The sequence below is a fragment of the Bufo gargarizans genome, chromosome 1, assembly GCF_014858855.1.
Source record: "Bufo gargarizans isolate SCDJY-AF-19 chromosome 1, ASM1485885v1, whole genome shotgun sequence".
NCBI lineage: Eukaryota > Metazoa > Chordata > Amphibia > Anura > Bufonidae > Bufo > Bufo gargarizans.
The window spans coordinates 696,884,113-696,906,181 of record NC_058080.1 but is presented as its reverse complement, the minus strand read 5'-3'; the positions used below and the strand labels follow the sequence as shown (position 1 = coordinate 696,906,181).

Here is a 22,069-nt window from a genome sequence, read left to right as displayed (position 1 = left end):
TCCATTCGGGGCCGCTTGTGAGAGCCTTCACACGGAACTCACAAGCGGAACCCCGAACGCTAGTGTGAAAGTGGCCTAAGCCTAAATGTACTGCTGATCACTTGATAAACAAGCAAAATGATCGTTCATCGGGTGATCCTGTCGTTCGTGCAGGCACCACTGATCATTGTTTCTGGGCAGCAGAGCATGCGATCTAGACACCTGAACAAATTTTTATTACTATATATACACACATTATTATTATTTTTTCAACTCTGAGCTTTAGTAGTACAGCCGAGTATCTCATTTATCATTCAGTGCATATGACTGACTAATGTAAATCAGGATCTCTAATTAGAGGTGGACTATACCCACCAGTTCCCCCCACAGGAAGGTTTATTTTTGATTTATGGTGAGTTTGAAGGAGAGCCAATGGTGGGTGTTGGAATAACTTTACATCCTTTTTTAGTTATAACATACATGGCTCCAGCTTATAGCTTTTAGAAAAGAAAAATCCAATGTAAATCCATCTATTTACATATCGAGATGCTGATGGAACATAAGAGGCCATGCTAAATACAAGGCTCTATAAACTGTCACGGTTCAGGGTGTTCGCATGCATGGATATTTCAACACCTACAATAAATTTTGCTAATCCTATAAATATTGTCCTGGACCTTTTGCATAAACAAGAAAAAAAGTTATTAATCTAAACAGAGCCATTGCTCAAAAGCCCTCAGGATCGAGGTGCTGATTGGCTGCAACGAGGGCGACAAGTAAATAAAGGAACATGGTAACAATTACACTGAATAAGCATCTCCCTCAGTCTGAACCTCACCCGGGTCTGTTTACAGACAATCCCCAAATAAAGTCTGTTTTAATGCTCCTGGCTACATCTCGTAATACCTTCAACGGCAACGTAATCTAGGTCTGACTGTTCAATTTACACTGTTTAGCTATCTGAATGCACCTAACTCTAGGACTTCCAGAGCTTGCAAGTTAATGGCACCCAAGTCTCTGGCCCATGGTGACCCTAGGTGAAGTAAATCAGCCAAATTAACAAGCCTTTCATCCAGTATCTCTATTCTTCAATGACCTGTCCTACCCTGTCTAGCCAACCTCCCTCACTGCCAACAAAATGGTCACTAAAACACTGTCTGCGCTCATTAGATGGCAGGTTACTCAAGTGAAACGATTAAGGAAGGCTATACTTCAAAACAGAAGCCATCACAAATGAATGAGGAGGAGAAAAGAAAAAAAAAATTGGAGAGTAGGGTCACTGAGATCAAGATCAAAGGAAAGGGAAAATAGAAGAAATATACAAGCAAAGCATGGCTATGATTTATTAACTATAGTGAAAGACATTAAATCTAGAACCCAAAAGTCTGCAATTGGCCTGATGGGACAGTATTTATAGGGTGAAAACCATTGCACCAACAACAAAAAACTGGAGCAATGCAGTAAGACAGATCCTTTTCAATCAGTTTTCCCAACATCGATGGCACAAAAGTCTGATTGGTAGAAGTCCAACTACTGGAAACCCAACAATCCAGAGAACAGTGGTATCCATATCCAGTCCATCAGGGAAGACCCCTTATAAGAACGCATAACATTCCTCAAGGTTTTGCAATTGGTGTATTATCAAGGTAGCAGTAGGATGTGTTGGGTCTCAGGTAAGGGACTGAAGACATAGTAATGGCATGGGTTATTATGCTCAACCAAGCCTCAAGTCTTTTGTCATTAGGTCCAAAGCCATCGCTTATAGACAGCTGATACATCTGCCAAGTTTGAGTAGACTTCTTATGAAAGAGCCATGGAGGCCTGAAGTAATCAAGATAACAACACATTATTTGCTATAATATTTCACGTATTAGAGAGATGCAAAAAGGGCTACATTTTAGGTATACCTTAGACATGACATTTTGTGATATCACAGCAAATGGTGTCAAGTGATCACCTATGATGTCTTAAGATGGGTCTATCTTCCCTTTTTGAGGAATCTCTGGTTTGGCAAACATTAGGTAGTTTTCTTCCTTGCGTAGAAAAGCATGTTTGCATACATTTTCCCATGAAGCATTGCCTGCATGCAAGTCTCCAGACACCTGCTGGGTCTCTTCAATGAAAACCAGTACCCTCCAAGCTGCATGAAAGGCACTTCACTCGGCCAACATCTTTTCTATTCTTTACAAACTAGGGGTAAGAACCCCCAAAAGGCTATGATTTAGTGCAGTCACTTGTTTAGCTGGTATGAGAGCTTATTTGCATGCCATGATACATATACCATCAGTTCTTCTTCAAGGAGGGCTTTTTGACTAGTGTAATGTTCATGCCACCTGAATATGGTAAAATGGCTGCATCTGCACAATTCCCTAGAGTCCCATCCTTGATAAATCTCAATGTGCTAAGATAACATCCCAAAGTCAAAATAAAAACATAGGAGATCATGCAAGACAACGTGTCCTCTTCTAAACATCACAAAACAAACATGCTTGAGATGTCTACTCAGCATGTGCTCTACATATGTGAAGGTAAATGCATGACAGTCAATTCAGGCCATAATTTAGGGTGTAGGGCTGCTCTGATACCACTATTCATTGTGCAGAATGACGTGCCATTTATTCACTAGAAGACCACACAGACTCGTTTTTGGAAGATATAACAGACAGACTGCCCTCAACATTACCTTCATTGCAACTAGATTGTACGCTCGAGTTGACATTTATACTATTCTACAAAGCTAACCTTTGCAAGACCCAAGAGGAGGAAAAAAAATAATAATACAAATCTATAGGGCTTTTTAACACCAGTGAATAGAAAAGAGTATGAAAGATGCAAAAAAGTTCACTGAGTGCTTCCTACTGCTGCTTATTCAGTTAGCAAGTAATGGACCTTTATCTACAGCTGCCGAGAGGTGGGATCAAGAGATTTGGAGAGTTCTGGAAAATTAACACCAATACTATAAAATACTACTATACATAGGGCAATGTAGCCAGCATTCTTTACAATTTTCCAAAGTTTACTGTGACCAAAACTTGCCAGAAAAATGTAATGGGGGTTGAGGATGTTAGATTTGATCACCTATGCCCCAGCAGAGATAAGCAACACCAGTAGTCTAATAATCAACCATATCCTTGACCCTTAGAAATTTTCCATAACTAATTTCAATCAATAGGTTCTATAGACTTGGGATGTAGTGCTGATAGACATCCAGTTAGTAAGGGAATCCCTGGTTAAAAAATTTGCAAAAATAGCTTGACTCCTGAAGAAATAAAACCACCTCTCTACTGTCACCTATGGGTGGAATACCCTGTAAGTTGATGCCTGACTCTTTATACGACCATTAAAAACATGAGGAATCAATGTGTATTATACATACAATAAGACAAAAAATACACTACCCAAAACTGAAAAAAAAAAAAAAAAAAAAAAAAAAAAAAAAAACACCTGGAAAACATTATGCAATTGAGTGGAGACTGACAAGTATAAACTGCTAGTGGTGCTTGGTCAATGATCAAACAACAAAGGTGGTGCACTCTTTATATCAGGTTCTACAGCAGGGTATATGCAGAGGCAGGGTCACATTAATACTGGGTGGCATCTCCCCTTGCTATGATACAGGCCGCAGCTGTGGCATGGCAACGGTCATACAGATGCTGGATGTCCTCCCGTGGCATGTCCTTTCAAGCTCTTTCAACTTGAGCCCATAGGTGTTTGTTGGCTGCTGGGCATGGGAGATCCATTGCTCCACTCAATCCCAGACATTCTTGATTAGAGAGAGATCTGGAAATCGAACTGGACAGGGGATTTGCTCGAGACCCTGAAGATCATACTGCATGGTGCAGGCAGTGTGTGGGCCGATCTTATCTTTAGTATTGAGCAAATTGAGCTTCGGATCCAAAATCAGAAATAGATTTGTTTGAATGCTGTATGGAGATTCGTACATTATCGGAGCATTAAAACGAAGTTTTGATCAAATAGACTTCGGATCTTGGATCCGAACCTTGATTCACTCCACATTGAAAGACAACTTCTCCTAACTGAGTCAATAAAGGCAGTAAGACTGGTTCCATGACGTCCTCTACAATCTGAAGGCCGGTCAATGTTCCCTACACGAATACCAGACAGTAACTGGTAGCTAATGGTGCACCTCATCATGACACCTGGCAACAGTCCTGTGTGTCTCCCCACTATGCATAATGGCCATAAGTCCTCTCCAGAAGTCCTGCAAACTCTGAAGTGGCCATCATTAGTATCAAGGCAGAACCTGCGTTCATTTCTGAACACTATTTTTGCCATTGACGGCCGTATCAGAGTTCAGAGGAGAGCAAGAGAGCGTCTATTACCACCATGCATAGTGCAGAACCCAACGTACAGGGTGCCCCACCTTGGTTAAATGATCATTGACCAAGCACCACTTCATAGTTTGTCAATCTCATTTCAATCACATAAAGGTGGTTTTCCCATGACTAATGATAATTCCTATAGTATTAAATGACACGGGAGAACTCTATATATTATAGTTTGGGAAGAAATTATATCACTTGGCTTCCAGCTTTATAACATATGACACTACAGTTAAAATAAATATATATATATATATATATATATATATATATATATATATATATATATATATATAGTGATAAATTAAAAAGATTCTGCAGTCAGTAACTGAACGGAAAAGAAAAAGTTCAGTCTTCAAGCTGAAAGCAATGCAATTTCACTTGATACAACTTAACACAGAAAAGGGAGTTGTCCTGCTATTCATACAATAGGAATGTATGCTACCCTATATACCGCATGATACAAGACTCAACACTGCTGCCAAAATGTAGTTTACAGTGCTTGAAAGCCTCCTCTGATTTATAGCAAGGATTTATTGAGTGACAATGCTGCAGAGGGAAAGCGAGATCTCTCTGTAAAGTGATGTATATTATTAGCTGACTGTTACTACGGGACCTGTTTACACTGTATTGGGCAAAATGGCTGTGCTCGTAACCTCATGTATAGAACCTCATATTCTCATAAAACTTTCCAAACTGGGTTCAACAGAACATGGGGGTCACAGTGCAGGATCCCTTGAATTCCACAGGCTGAATTCTGGTGGCACTGATGCTATTCAGTGACATGCACAGTGCACTTCATCCTCACCTTCAGCCCGTGTCCTCTCCTCCTCCTCCAGCTTGTGCAGGTAAGTGCACCTGTATACTGAGGTCTGAATTCACTTTGGGGGGCATGAATTAATTGTTCAGTCTGATGAATGGGTCATGCGCACCACCAGCATTAGGTTAGGGGGCATGTTGATGTAAGGGGCTGGGTACCTTTCCTTACAACCTTCGACCAACCATGATTTTTAGCTCAATGCTAACGAGTTGTCCTTACCCACGACACATTACGTGGCCATGTTGTTGAATGACAGTCCACCGATGGTCTGATGATATGTTCTGACAACATTTTGCAGAGCAGGAAAGAGTTCTGTGGTGGGGTTTATACTGGTTTGAGGTTTCTCACTTGGATAAGTTAGAAATCTACTGCACTACTGTGCGAAACACAAGTTGGAAAATGCCAACACTCCAGCACCGAACGGTTCATGTGCTTCACAAAGAGGCTCTCCATTTTAAAAGGCCCTCCCCATTCCATTCAGAGTCATGGTCTATTAGGATATTATTTCTATGACCATTTTAGAAAAATAAAAATTTTAAAAAAGACAATGTAAAGATGTCAACTGAAATAAGTATAAGAATGGGGCAAATTCTCAACCGCCAACTTTAAGCAGGACTCCGGGAATATACTTTAGACCAGTGTTTCTCAACTCCAGTCCTCAGAGCCCACCTGTCTCATGATTTGAGAAGATCCCACAGAATATATACCTGTGGTCTGGATGCATTGACACTAAGTTTATCACCTGCTCAAAGGAAATCCTGAAAATTTGCCCAGCAGGTGGTCCCTGAGGAGTGGAGTTGAGGAACACTGGTTTATACCACTTATTATTACTCACCAAATGACTTACCAAATGCTGATGCATATTCCGCATAGTTATGAATAAAAGCTGTGATGGTAAGACCTACCTCTTGGATGCAGCGAGCCGCCGGCTTGTCTTGGTGATTGGCCAGTATTAAAAAAGGTAAAGTGCATAGCTGTGGATGCTGCAGGGCGGAATGGAGCTCATTCCTGGCAGTTTCTAAGTCTTCTTCAGATGAGGCACTATCAAGGACGAATATTACCCCTTGAGATCCCTGGTAATAACGACTCCAGTATTTTCGGATATTTGCTGCTCCTGTATAACAAAAAACAACAACATCCTATAAAATATAAAGCAATATAAAAGGCTAACAAAACTGAAGGATGTAAAATGACAGTAGTTAGTATGCCGGGACAGCTGAGTGTATTAAAGCGGTTGTCTCATGAAGAAAATCCCAATCCATATGTTTTTTTATTAGCGAGAAAGGACCGTCACTACCAGCTATCGCTCTGGTGGATTCAAGCTATCCATTCATCAATGGCTGCCATGTAATACCACAGGCCTGGCAGCTGTCTGATGGGGGCGAGACCAGTGGCGATCAGATGATCAATGCAGTGGCTCCCATATTAAAGGGGTTCATTTCAGACATCCCTTTTTTAAAAAAAATTAAATAGCTGCTAAAGAGGCTTTCAGAGACCCACAAAAATGTAGTGTTATAATGTGGTAAAGGCGCCTTACTCACCTGTCTTTTTCTGGTGCTGCATCAATGACGTTTCCAACTACCCTATGTGATCACTGCAGCCAATCACTGGCCTCAGTGGACAAGTGAAGAAATGGTACTGGTGCCTTGCTGCCAAATCCAATGAAGGACAATATCTGCATGGAGTTTGTATGTTCTCCCCATGTTTGTGTGGGTTTCCTCCGGGTTCTCCGGTTTCTTCCCACACTCCAAAGAGATACTGATAGGGAACTTAGATTGTGAGCCCCACTGGGCACAGCCTAATGCTAATGTCCCCGGGCGGAGTCCACTCTTTGTAGCCACTCTCAGCCAAATTTATAATTCCCAGTATTTGGCAAATGTGACACTTTAAAGGGGTTGTCTCACTTCAGTAAGTGGCATTTATCATGTAGAGAAAGTTAATACAAGGCACTTACTAATGTATTGTGATTGTCCATATTGCTTCCTTTGCTGGCTGGATTCATTTTTCCATCGCATTATACACTGCTCATTTCTATGATTACAGTCCACCCTGCAATCCTTCAGTGGTGGTCGTGCTTGCACAATATAGGAAAAAGCTAGGGTTGTTGCGATGCAAAAATTTTGATTCGATTTCAATACCATAAAAAAGTATTGTGATACTCGATACCACGCGAAATAAATAAAACACCAAAAAAGCTGCATGGATTCAGCATTTAAAAAAATGGAAAATTGCGCAGTTTTAATAAAAAAAATTCTTCTGAACCGGCGTTTACCGCATGAGATTTTTTTCATATTTTAATAGTTTGGCCTTTTCAGGCGTAGCGATATGTCTATTTATTTATTGTTTAAAAATTTTATATGTAAAATTGGGAAAGGGGTGATTTATACTTAATAATTTGGTGGGGTTTTTACTTTTTATTTAATAACTATTAGCCCCCTTAGGGGCTAGAACCTGGGATATTTTCATCCCTTGTCCTATTCACCCTAATAGAGCTCTATTAGGGTGAATAGGACTTCACACTGTCCCTGCTGCCCTGTGCATAGTACACACAGTAGCAGGGAGCTGACTATGGCAGCCAGGGTTTCAGGAACCTCCTGGCTGCCATGGTAACCGATCGGAACCCCAGGATTACACTGATGGGGCTCCGATCAGAATCTGCCACTGCCACCAATGAGGAGGGGGGAGGGAACCCTGTGGCCACTCCCACCAATAATTTTAGTACTGGGGAGGGGCGGGCGCACTGTGCCACCAATGATAATTAACCTTTAATACAGGAGGTGGGTGCCGGCAGCAGAATCACATAGCTGGGAGCTGCGATCAGCGGCAGTTAACCCCTTAAGTGCTGTTAACCCCTTTTTGTATTAAAACGTTAACTTTCATTGGTGGCACAGTGCGTCCATCCCTCCTCCGCCCCTCTCTCTCTCTTATTGGCAGCAGCGGCACAGGGGAGAGGGAGAGAGTGACTCCTTCTCCACTGTGCTGCTGAGGAGAACACAGTGCGCGCTGACAGCAGCGAGCTCATGTTCTGTGATGCTAGGCTGCGCAGTAGTGCAGCCTAGTATTAATATAGGTCAACTCCCGGTATTGTATTGATACCGGGACAAAAGTATCGATTGGGAATCGATATTTCGATACCCGCAACTACCCTAGAAAAAGCACCAGCCTATGTGCACTCCCAAGGGCCCGGCCACCAGAGAGGCTGATACATTTTCCTATAGTGTACAAGCACGGCCACCACTGATGGATTGCAGGATGGTCGTAACCATGGAAACGAGCAGTGTATAATGTGATGGAAAAATGAATCCAGCCAGCAAAGAAAGCAATATGGACAATCACAATACATTAGGAAGTGCCTTGTATTAACTTTGTCCACATGATAAATGCTACTTCTTGAATTGAGACAACCCCTTTAAGATCGGTGGCAGAAATCTGACACCGATAATTCTGCCACGGACGGGCAGTTTGATGCGTCGTGGATCTGCAAGGGGATTAGTCCTGCTTGATAGGGCTAACCCATGTGTGAATAATCTGGAGCTTAATCCATGAGAATTAGGGCTCATTCAGACGGCTGTATGCTGTCCGCAAAAATGTGGATCAGTGCTTTTACGGACAGTTCAGCAAGTCCGCAAAACAACGGATTGCATTCCGCATTTTTGCCGACCCATAGACATCAATGGGGCCACGTCATGATTTTCACGAATAAGTATAGAACACATTTTATTTGTTTTGTGGAGCCTTAGAAACAAAGAAAAGGGCCCCATAGAAGTGAATCGGTCTGCATCTTATCTGCAAAAAAGAAAAAATATGGATCCGCATTTTTGCGGACAGCACACGGCCATCTGAATGTGCCCCAAGTATGTGAACAGGGTTACAAAAACCCCACTCACATGGACTGGCTGTGGATCGTTAGCAGACTTGACGAGTATTTCTGACCTGAATCCTAACAGAGATCCTCATCAAATACTTAGCGTGTGAACGGAGCCTTACAGCAACAGATGTCCCTGGACATAGTCACGGCAATCAAGATTACAGCATCCATTGCTAACGCCGCAGGCCAAAAACCAAAGCACAAAAGAAAAAGGGTTTGTATTACAGTCCATAGTGACGTCTTTATTTTATGACTAAACAGCTTTATTATATATACTGGATAAAATGTAGAACCTCCTTGAAGTCCCGGAGAGAAGTATACAAAGCACCTTACTCATCATGTATCACACGCTACCTCTATAGGAGAACAATATCCTCAGTGTGTGGTGTGACGCCATTACTTGGACACTGTCCAGACAATAAACTGAAGTCCGCAGGTGATTCACAATACATTGGGGGGAATGAAACGGAGAACTGACATTACTATCTACTTGGAGCACAGCCAAACTGATGGCTGTAAAATAACAATTTGCTTCTCCTAAAAAAAAAAATCTGATATGTTCAGTATTTAGTTTATTTTGGGTTTCATGTACGTCTTCAGTCTAGTATATTAGTTATCTGGGCAAGCCACCACTCCGTGTAGAGTGGAACCTATCCACAGTGTCGGACCCCTGGTGGCCTCCACCATTCGGATCTGACCAATCACAAGAAAGGAGGTCCCATGTCCCCTGTTTGAAGGGAGCAGCGGTCGAGCATGTGCAGTGCCTCTCCATTCATGGTATGGGACAGATGCAGTTAGCAGAATACAGTGATCAGCTATCTTAGCCAGTCCCATTGAGCTGACTGACTGCTGCTCCATTCAGCACAGGATCCCCTTTCCCATTGTGGAAATCACAATTTTAAGTGAATTAAAAAATATGTTGAGACTGTTTTGAGCAGGTAACTATTCAGTAGCTATCCCTTTTTTTATCACTGGAAGGATTAGAATGACTATTCACATCTATATAGATAACACAGGCTCCACCGTTAACAATAAGTGATCTCACAGCTTATCTACTCCCTCCTGACCCCTGCACAGGTCAGAGAGAGCGACTATAAAACTCTCCCATAGAAGTCTCCCATAGACTCCTGTCCATTGTGTCTATGGGCCATGTGACTGCTCTCTAAAAGACAGGAAGCCTTGAGGGTGTCTCATCTGAGACATTGGAAGCATATCGCTAGGATGGTGGGGCTCACATCTAATTCCAGAACAGGACCCCGGAAGTCCCATAGATCTGAATGTAGCGGTGGTTGTGCTTGCTTGATTAGTTTCTGAAAATAGCTGAGCACATTTGATCAGATATTTTTGGAACTCTCATGAATGCATGTGCGGTGTGCTCTCCTTCACTTTCGGGGGCACATTCTGGAGATAAGTGTGGGTCCCAGAGATGGGACCTGAACCTATCTGAAATAAAATCGCTAGAATATGCCACCGAAGAGACATGAAAAATAAATATAAACACCAACAATTCAAAAAAACATTATGTTATACATAAAACTTGATTTAAACACTTCCTTTGGACAAAATCTACTTAGAAAAGTCACTAGACAATATGCTGATGACATAACTGTTCCCTGCTTGGACCCCCAGCAATCCGCTGTAATCTGTGGAGAAACCTGTCAGTAAGTCTTCAATGTCCCTGCAGCGCCACCACTGGAGAAAAGGAACACTGCACAGTTTTCATTCATATCAATGGGTTGCCTGCATAATGCAGGACAGGACTGGTCCTCCAGAGCAAGAAACGCTCCTTGCAACTGCTCTCCACTCCGGCCAAGAGACAAGGTTCCTGAACAGAGGACTGTCCCCCATTAATTTAAAACTCACTAATAGGGTAAATAAAATTAGGTTGTCTAATGTAAACTAAAGAACTAGGCAACCGCGCCAATGCAGGATTAGAATGTCAACCTTACAGGGGTATTCTGGTAACAAGAAGTTTTACCTAACTACTGTATAGGGGATCGGTGGGGGTCCGACCTTATGGGGGACGAAAATTGTAAAATAAAAAAATAAAGTGTTAAAATAAAAAAATAAAAATTCCCCAAGTAAGTAATAAAAAAACAATAAAAAAAATGAAAAATGGAAAAAAATAAAATAAGACATATTTGGTATTGCCGCGTCTGACGGTCAGCTCTATAAATATATCACATGATCTACCCAGTCCAATAAACACCATAAAATCGTTGTCAAAAAAAGCCATTTTTGTTACCTTACATCACAAAAAGTGCAACACTGAGTGATCAAAAAGGTGTACGCCCCACAAAATGGTACCAATAAAACAGTCACCTCATTCCGCAAAAAAATTAGCCCCTACATAAGAAAATCGCTCAAAAAATAAAAACTATAGCTCTTAGAACATGGACACATTAAAACATTTTTTTTGTTTCAAAAATACTATTATTGTGGTAAAGTAAAATAAAAAAATAAAAAAGTATACATATTAGGTATCGCCACGTCCGTAACAACCAGCTCTATAAAAATATCACGTGACCTAACCCCTCAGGTGAACGCTGTAAAAATAAATAAATAAATAAAAACTGTGCTTTTTTGGTCACCTTGCCCCATAAAGTGTTATAATGAATGATCAAAAAATCATATGCACCCAAAAAATAGTACCAATAAAACTGGCACCTTATCCCCTAGTTTCCAAAATGGGGTCACTTTTTGGGAGTTTCTACTGTAAGGGTGCATCAGTTCAGCAAAATCTGCCTTCCAAAAACCATGTGGCGCTCCTTTTCTTCTGCGCCTTGCCGTGTGCCCATACACCATACAGGTGTTTCTGTAAACCGCAGAATCAGGGTAGTAAAGAAAAAAATGTGTTACAGAAAAAAATTGATTAAAATTGAAAATCTGCCAAAAAAGTGAAATTTAAAAATTTTCATCTCCATTTTCCTTTAATTCTTGTGAAACGCCTAAAGGGCTAACAAAGTTTGTAAAAATCAGTTTTGGGGTCATTTATGGGGGTATCCACTATGTAAGCCCCACAAAGTGACTTCAGACCTGAACTGGTCCTTAAAAAGTGGGTTTTGGAAATGCTTCTAAAATTCTAAGCCTTCTAACGTCCTAAAAAAATAAAATGACATTTCCAAAATGATTCCAACATAAAGTAGACATATGGGGAATGTTAATTAATAAATATTTTTTGAGAAATCACTTTCTGTTTTAAAAGCAGAGAAATAGAAATTTTTTTAAATTGCTAATTTTTCTAAATTTTGGGTAAATTTGGGATTTTTTCATAAATAAAGGTGAAATATATTGACTCAAATTTATGACTATCATGAAGTACAATGATTCATGAGAAAACAATCTCTGAATGGCTTAGATAAGTAAAAGCGTTCAAAAGTTACCAAATAAAGTGAGATATGTCAGATTTGCAGAATTAGGCCTGGTCAGGAAGGGGGCAAATGGCCCGGATGTGAAGTGGTTAATCCTTGACAAACCTTTTATGGTCTTATAGAGTAAATATTGTTTAGTTGTGATTTTTTTTTTTAATCCACACTCTTCATAGGTGTCCTTTTCCTCAGATCTGCAATCCATTATAATAGTGAAGGAATATTGCACGTGATTTTAGTCGATCTATAGTTCTATACCAATATGTAACCATAGGTACTCAGGATTTCCATACTGGGAACCTCTTTGCTAAAATTAATCATTGGTTTCCTGTTAATGGGTAAATATAAAAATAAATAGCATGGGTGAATACGTCAGTGTGATTAATATATGTGCTCGCGGCCCGGCCTGGTAACAATATCTGTTTATGTCTCATAAAATAACTTAACCGTCCCTATTTACACGTGCACATACAGATGAATTAATGGCTGTTTATAGAAGACTTCTCTTAAAAAATGACATCACTACCGCTTGGGGGTCTAGTCTTTTAACCCCTATATTGCTGTGACAAACTACAGTCCTGATGCTCCTTTAGCAGCGGGTGGTCAGGAGCGCTGGAGGTGCCTGGGTTACAGAGGTCTGACTATCAAACATACATGCCAACAGTTACAATTTTGCCAGCACAATCCCATGAATTGGGCCACAAACTCCAAAGTGAGTGTTTTGTGAGTTTTCTAGGTCATTTTTGGGTGGTCCAAGGGGTAGGACCATTTTTTATTTTTTTTGTTGTTGTTTATTCGACCTTCCTCCCCTCTCTCTCCCTCTCTTTCTCTCTCTCTCTATCGACCTCCCTCTCTCTCAATTTTGGGGTGGTTCAAGGGGTAGGACCAATTTTTACTTTTTTGTATCGACCTCTCTCTATTGACCTCCCTCTCCATCGTGCTGAACTGAAATACGGCCATATGTATGAATGCGTCCATGTACATCTGAACTAACACTTATAGGGCAGTAGTGGCCCCGCATTCTGATGATCAGCTGGGAACCCAATCACACATTTATAGCCAATATTAAATCAATAACAGGAATGGATGTTGACCTGATTCTGTTACAAACACACACAAAATGATGGAAATTAAATGTACATAGCTGCATGGATTGGTTTGAAATCACTGCACAACTTGCTTCAATGTCCTTTCTAAAACAGCATTGTTGAAGCATGGTCTTGCATTTTACTTTTTTTTTTTTGGTGGGGGGCATAGCAAAGGAAGCAGGAATGTAGAGTTTGACACTAATAACTTAAGAGATCCAATTGGAGGGCTCGTGTTTAATTTACTATGTCATTGATGTAGCAATACCCTCAAAATACATAAAACTGGAAAAAGGTTGTAAAGATGGAAATAGAAATTAACACAATAAAATACTTCTATACAGTGAGAGGAGGAGCGAATAGAAAGTACACTATGCAGGCCAATCGAGCAAGTGGGTCCATGAAACCCAAAGACAGATCAGACTCGAAGGACGTCATTGATTAGATAATCCCAATATGATATACATAAAAGTCTCACCAGGAGAGGAGAATATAGAATCAAGATTCCTTTCATCCTGCACACCAGTGTGCGGTAAGACGTTCCACCGCTCTCTAGCATGCATCTTGCACAATACACAATTCAATATTTCAGATACAAGGAAACAGGAAAAGGGATTTCTTATTCCATCATACATGATTTATAGCCATGAACACAGAAAATAATACAAACAGTTCCAGTATAAATCACCCATTAGGTCCAGAGCCACGTACATAAAATCTTTCACCTTCTCCAAAGTGGACAAAACGTACCCAACGACAAAAAGCAGATGCTCAAAAGACTTATAGATCCTCGGCTGATCATGGAGTCAGCAGGAAGTCCATCCTGGAATAAGTATTTTACATTGTTTGGATATCCAGCTTTTTCTTAACTTTGCCCAAGAGGGAGATTTATATAAAAAAATAACAGCAGAGAAACACCCTAGTGCAGGGATGGCCAACATGAGGCTCTCCAGCTGCTGCAAAACTACAACTCCCAGCACGCCCAGACTGCCTACAGCTATCAGCCTACAGCAGGGCGAGGCGGGAGTTGTAGTTTTACAACAGCTGGAGAGCCGCAAGTCGGCCATGCCTGCCCAGTGTGATGCATACCATGCAAAATCTTCTAACGGCCATGTAAAATCTACAGTACAACTTTCCCTCTGTATAGCCCTAATCCAATTCCGGGCACGATCGATTGTGTCGTGTTTGGCAAATAAAGCTGATATCAGATCAATGGGGGTTGGACTCGCGGTATGGCCAACCATCAGTTATTTGAAAGGGCTGCGGAGCTTGTACTTTGAGGCCTCTTAATTGTTTATATTGGTCTGTCTACCTACATGCTGTCTATTTACTTAAAGGGGTTATCGCCTAATTAAAAAAAAAATGAAAATCCAACATAATATAGTACATTGCAACCTCTTTCTAAGAAAGCTAGAACCAGCCGTGTACCTCACATGGATCCAGAGATCTCCCCAATCACTGCTCTGCTAGATTTATGCGCCATTTGTTTTTTTATGGGATGTGCTTTTCCATGTTCTCCACCATTACAGCTCAGGAGACAGCGGAAGGACGAAAATGAAAGTTTCTGGCCATCTCAGTGAGCAAATCAAATAAATTAGAAAAAGCAAACAGCAGGTGGCGCTATACAGATATATTTTATTGACTCAGTGGCTCTGCTAAATTTTTAATTACATGCAATTACAAAAAGTATTCATTCAGATCCAGGTGCTGGTCTGAAAACTGCAGAATAGGTTTTGTGGGACAACCCCTTTAAAAAAAAATTATTTCTATTTTTCAACTCTAATTTTTTGGGCTGTTTTTCTTTAGCATTTCGATATTACTATGAAACTGAAAATTAAATACATTTTGTCCTACTGTAGCAGTCAGCACAAATGATAAGAGCTCCGATATAGATGGGTAATTCATTGCCTGTTTACTCCTGATAGGAGGTAAAAATGTTATTTGATAGGGTAATAATAGAAAAAAAAAAATGTGTGAATCAGCTCACGGAATGCGGACAGCCCAATCCTTATGGTACAAACAAGTAACCAGCACAGTGATAAAAATAAAACGCAATCATAGAAACGGTTAAAGGCCTGTATGGGCCAGAAATGCATCAGAAGAGTGTGTCTATCTTTTTCCTGTACCATGGATTACATGTTTGCTGGCTTTAATAATTGAAAAAAAACAAGTTTTATTTTACCATGGTGCTGGATCTACTTTGTACTTGTTAAGGGCTCAGACGGCCGTATGTTGCTTTCCGCATCTAATCCGCAATTTTGCGGATTAGATATGGACCCATTCACTTCAAGTGGGCCCCAAAGGTGTGCTGTCTGCATCTTTTCCTTCGTTCCACAGCCCCACAAAACGAATAAAACATGTCCTATACTTGTCAATGAAACTCAGGGCATGGCCCCATTGAACTCTATGGGTCCGCAAAAATGCATTTGCTGGACTGTCCGCAAAAAAAATGCATCCACATTTTTGAGGAGAGCAAAAAACATTGCCGTCTGAATGAGCCCTTATCCTCATAAGAGTGGTCATAAGAGTAGGTGTAGAATTTTGGGGGGGGGGGCCAGAATGACAACTCTGTCTCTTGGTAGGCCTAGATAAAGATGCCCGTAGAAGAGCATTGCACCGATTAATGTAACGTGTGACGATCTAATTGATGCAGTGATGGCCTGACTTATTGACCCCATATACCGCCATGACCAACTTCACCCGCACCTACTGTGTCCTTCTCCCACACCATGTAGATTGTAAGCCCTCGTGGGCAGGGCCCTCTCTCCTTCTATACCAGTCTGTAACTCATTTTGTTTATGATAAGTGCATTTGTCTGTATTATGTATGGACTCCCCTTGTCATATGTACAGCGCTATGGAATAAATGGCGCTTTAATAATAAATAAAAATATACATTAGCGTATTGCTGACTGAACCCATCAAAAACAGAAGGTGCAGCAGATAGTCTAACCCTAAGTTCACACCTGAGCGTTTTACAGCGCGTTCAAACGCGCTGTAAAACGCTCAACACATGAAAACCAATGCTTCCCTATGGGAATGGTTCTCACCTGGCCGTTTTACAGCGCGTACGATCGCGCTGAAAAAAACGCCCGACACATAATCAGGTACTTGAGCTTCTTTGGGGCGTTTTGACGCGCGTTTGTGGCCATAGGACACTGCAGTCAATCACACAAACGCGCGTCAAACGCGCGTTTACTATTACAAAAGACGCGCATAAAAACGCGCGACAAAAACACGCGTTTGAGAAACGCTCAGGTGTGAAAGCAGGGTAAAGGCACTGCGTTTTGCATTTAGGCCCAAAAGTTCAACTTTACTCTCATCTGAGCAGAGCACTTTCTTCACCATGGTTGCTGTGTCCCCTACATGGCTTGTGGGAGACTGCGAACAGGACTTCTTATGCCTTGCTTTCAAAAGTATCTTTCTTCTTGCCACTTAAAGGCCAAATTTGTGGAGTACACGATTAATAGTTGTCCTGGGGACAGATTATCCCACCTGAGCTGTGGAGCTCTTCAACTCCTCCAGAGTGACCATAGGCCACTTGGCTGCTTCTCTATTGAGTGCTTGGGCTGTCTGTTTAGGTGGATGGCCATGTCTTGGTAGCTTTGCAGTTGTGCCATACGTTTTCAGATGATGTGATATGTGTTCTGTGATATGTTCACGGATTGTTATATTTATTTATTTATAACCTAACCCTGGTTTATACTTCACAACTTTATCCCTGACCTGCATGGTGTGTTCCTTGGTTTACTAATTAGGTGAATTCTGAAGGCAATTAGTCACACTGGATTTTATTTAGGGGTATCAGAGTACAGGGGGGCTGAATACAAATGCACACCACATTTTTCATATTTTTATTTATTAAACATTTTGAAAAACATGTATCATTTTCTTTTCAATTCACACATACCATATTTTTCACCCCACAAGACTCACTTGCCCATAAGACACACCTAGGCTTTAGTGGAGGAAAAACTAAGAAAAAAAATATATTATTTTTTATCTGACCTCAGGTCAGAGCCCCAATCAGACCCCCAAGGTTAATCAGGCCTCAGCTCAGACTCTTAATGTGAATGACTCCCAAGCAGACCTCGGATCACAGCCCCAATGTGAATAACCCCCCAAGCAGAGCTCAGATCAGACCCCCAGGCTCAGGGCAGACATTAGAAAAACATAAAAAATTAACTTGACTCTTCTGCTCCCGACATCCACACCTTTCTCGATCTTCCTGCCGTGCCATGACCAGACGCGTACAGCATGAGGTCACACAGTGCCAACGTCCTCACAATGTGCACAGCTAGCTACCGAGGAAGACCAGGACACAGTGAGTACAGAGCCCAGGAAGTGCTGCATTCACCACTTCCTGGCCCTCCTGTATTAATGAGCGGTTCCATAATGGAAGCGCTCTTTAGTATTCGCCCCATCAGATGCACCAGTGCGTCTTATAGGGCTTGCTGCTTCGTGTTGGTCTACCACAAACTCCCAATAAAATAAATTTAAGTTTGTGGGTGTAAAGTGAAAATATATATTTTTTTTAAGTTCATGGGGCATAAATACTTTTTCAAGGCAATGTCAGTCCACAATAATACATTTGATCTTATTAGTTTATAACCATGCGAAAGAGACCACCATATGAAGCGAGCAGTGTCTTGAAATACGCCAAACAAACAGAAAGGTATGTATAACAAATATGCACATAAAATACACAGCATTCTCCGTTCCCATGTGTGTCACCATTTATTTCACTGTTGGGGAATATGTTTTGGAGTTGGAGCGTTCACTCCCTCCCAGCACTCACCTACATGAGTGCTTTACAGACTCCCAAATACACAAAGAATTAAAAATCATAATATATCCGTGTCATGCAGATGGTCCATGTTACCGCACAATTACACAAAAGGTCAAATAAAAACAACATAAATACCAAGAAAGTCAAAAAGGGAAACCATTAATCAGAGCACAAATTCAACTCTGTCTGCGTATAGAGTTATACATACTGTTGATAAATACAGCTGTCAGAGCGCGTTCTTCATAAAGTTAAGCTTTGTAAGTCTGTGAAAGATTTTTTTTTTTCCTCCAGTTGATATTTTTTTAATTCAAAAATATCTTTGGGCAATATTTAATTACATTTACTAATGGAATAAAGGAGATCACTTCATCTGGACAACTCTCTATTGACACTCCTGCCTGTACTTAGGGGAAGGAACAGCAATCATAAGATAATGGTTGGATGTTATTAGCAAGTCTATGTACGGTACAAGCCAACACTTGGATAGTATCCCAAAAAAAATCTGAAAACACAGCCTAATATAGTCTCACTTTAGACATTTAGGGTGTCATGTATTAAGCTGAAATGAGCCTATATTATGAGTATTTCAGGCACAGATTGTGGCGCAACAGCTAATTGCGCCGACATCTGTGACTTCTCCACACTTACACCAGGACAAAAAAAAAGGTGGGCATGGCCTGAGGGGAGAAGGTGATGGGCCGACAGGGCAGTCTCATTTACCATTTTCTACACCTGGAAAAAAGGTCTAGATGTAAGACAGCAAGGAAGCTGTCTTACATTGAGAACTGGCAAAGGATCCGCCAAAAGTTATGTAGAGCTGGCGCCTCTTCATAACTTTGGCGGAACCACTGCCAGTTTATTAAGCCCGGCATCTAAAACATTGGTCTTAATAAATACGCCTCTTAGAACATATTCACGTATGCTATATATGTTTGATAGATTCAAGTGCTCCACGTCTAGGACCTCAATAGTCCACCGGTCACAAGACCGAAAATCCCTGTAGGGGCACTACTTATTGCTACTTAAAAGTATAAAGTTTATTTAATCAATTTTTTTAATTATTGGTCTATAATAAACCATAACCCCACAATGTTGTTAAAACTCTCAGGTACTGCACTGGTTTCTGAATTTGAATTTTGAACTTCTAGGACCTGCATCTATCTCTACAGCAGGGATCTCGTGACCCCAGTATCACCTGTTGAGGGGGATTCATCCAGATGGAGAATGGTTTGATGACTGTGCTCTTGTACAACTCTCTCCGCAATCATTTAATAGCCGCAGTTATGTGGTGAATGATTTCCATCAGTTATTGTGAGCCAAAACCCGTGGTAAAGCCTACTCAGATCAGGTATAATGGAAAGCTCTGTACCCGTTCTGTGTTTTTGACCCTCACCCAGTTTCAGCTCACAATAACGGATGGAAATAACTGAAGGAGTGTGAACTCGATCTTAGGGCTCATGCAAACAGCCAAAGTTTTGATCCGTATCTGATCCACGTTTTTGGCGGAGTAGATGTGGACCCATTCATCTCAATGGGGCTCCAAAAGATGCAGACAGCACACCCGTTCTCTTCCACGGCCCCGCAAAAAATAGAACATGTTCTATTCTTATCTGCAAAATGGACAAGGACAGGACATTTCCATATATATAACACTTACGGTCATGTGCATGAGCGCTGATCAGGATGATCCGAGAAGGAGGAAAATCGCCAAAAGATAAAGGTGTTCTAAAAAAAAATACTTCATTAACCACTTTTCAGCACTGGACCCCTTGGGGGTTATCCAACCCTAACGTCACCCACAATGCTAGGGAGGCCCGTCCCTGTCGCAGCCTAGTTTTGGCTACTCCTCCCATCGCCAGACGTTTTGATCAGAGTGATGGGGAGATGCAGCGGCGGCCGTGCAGGGATCCGGAGCAGCACGGGTGTCGGGGAGCAGGTGAGCATAATGGCTACAAGGGGCCTGGGCATGTTTTTCCTTTTTTGTGGCGCCACAGAAGTGCGGACGGCATCTTTTGTGACCCCATTGAAATGAATGTGTCCACATCTGACCTGCAAAATTGTGGAATGGATGTGGTCGTTGTGAATGGGCCCTAACCATGAAGAATTGCCTTTAAGATGTTTAGGAAACAGTTGGTGACAGTAGGGAAATCGGGGCAGAAGAGAAGTCCTTTGCTTGTGTTTTCTGTGTTTCAGAAGGAAAATTCACCAGAATCATGAATCACACTTTGGAAACCATAGTGGATGTTTGGTCAGTGAACAGCCTTCTACAACACACTTTATATGTTGAGTCTGTTTTCTATTTCGCCTTTGTTGCGTATTTCCTGTTAAAGTCACAAATTATTGAAAAAAAATAAAATAAAATACCAAAGTCCTTGTGTCTTCAAGATATTTGGCATGAAAAAGATGTTAATCCCATCTCATAAACACAACTGCATGCGTCAGAACTACTCCGCTCACACTAGAAAGGGTTTCATCACTTGCAGAATGAACTATTAACAGACAAAAAAGAAAATACACAGACAAAAATAAAACAGTAAAACAGCAAATCAATCAACATTTAAAGTTGTTTTCTTCCGGGATTTTGAAATAGATGGCTTATCCTAAGGATAGGTCATTAATATCTGATCGGTGGAGGTCGACTTCTGTCTTTCCTGACGATCAACAGTTTGAAGAGGCCACAACGCTCGGGTGCCCTCCTCACAGCTCACTAAGCAACGCGCCATAGATTGTATAGTGGCTGCTCTTGGTATTGCACCTCAGGCCCATCCTCTTGAATGGGACGGAGCTGGAAACCGCCTATGTGACTGATGAATGATATTCCGTGGTCTAGGAAGAAGTCACAGCACTCATTGGAGTTCTGCTGTCTCCTCAACCACCTGATAAGCGGGGGTGTCGGGTGTCGAACCCCCACCGATCCGATATGGTGAATTATGCTAAAAGGCTGCAGATCAATGCATGGCATGTGGATGTGTGATGCATGCTTTTTACGTTTTTTTTTTAAATCCTAGAAAAGCCCTTTAGTTTGCATTTGTTGTCTTGGCAACAAGGCCCAAGCTTGTGAATGCTGCAGATCACTTCTACAGTGCCAAGGAAAAAGACATTTGATGGCCTAAGAAGAGGCCATCGACATTTGATTGGGGAGAAACACATTTATTGTTTGTGTGTGGTCCATATGAGCAGCTGTGTCTGATACCATTCAACTGAGCCCCACGGCCCCTTCACTGCACTGATGAATGGGGCTCCTGGAGTTTAACCTCCACCGATCCAATACTGATGCTCTATCCTAAGGTCCCTTGCAGACGAGCGTGTCCGGATTAGGTCCGGATGCGTTGCGTCTGCGATCAGGGAAAATTGTGCGAGTAGGTACGCAATTGGAGTCAGTTTTGACTGCGACTGCGTTACGATGTTCAGTTTTTATCGCGTGGGTGCAATGCGTTTTGCACGCGCGTGATAAAAGAAAATAAATGTGGTACCCAGACCCGAATGCGGACTTCTTCACTGAAGTTCGGGTTAGGTGTTCTGTATATTTTATTATTTTCCCTTATAACATCGTTATAAGGGAAAATAGTACAGAATGCTTACTGAAATGTAGATTGAGGTGTTAAAAAATAAAAATAAAATTAACTTACCTGTTCCAATTGGTTGCGCAGCCGGCATCCTCTTCTTGCTTCTTTTTTCAGGACCTGCAAAAGGACCTTTGGTGACGTAATCGCGCTCACCACGTGGTGAGCTCGGTGACGTCAGAGCAGGTCCTGCTGAATGAAGAAGCAATGTCCCTTTGCAGGTCCTGAAAGAAGAATCAAGAAGAGGATGCCGGC

The 22,069-nt window shown here is 41.5% G+C and overlaps 1 protein-coding gene across 4 annotated transcripts in view; it reads right to left on the bottom strand.

The window, feature by feature from the left end:
- Window positions 1-22,069, bottom strand: part of ARL15 (ADP ribosylation factor like GTPase 15) — a 277,051-nt gene that overhangs the window by 138,195 nt on the left and 116,787 nt on the right. For all 4 annotated transcript variants that reach the window (XM_044292592.1, XM_044292593.1, XM_044292594.1 and 1 more), the window contains one exon: window positions 6,048-6,256. In XM_044292592.1, the coding sequence (XP_044148527.1) occupies window positions 6,048-6,256 (209 nt within the window). The remainder of the gene's footprint in view (window positions 1-6,047; window positions 6,257-22,069) is intronic.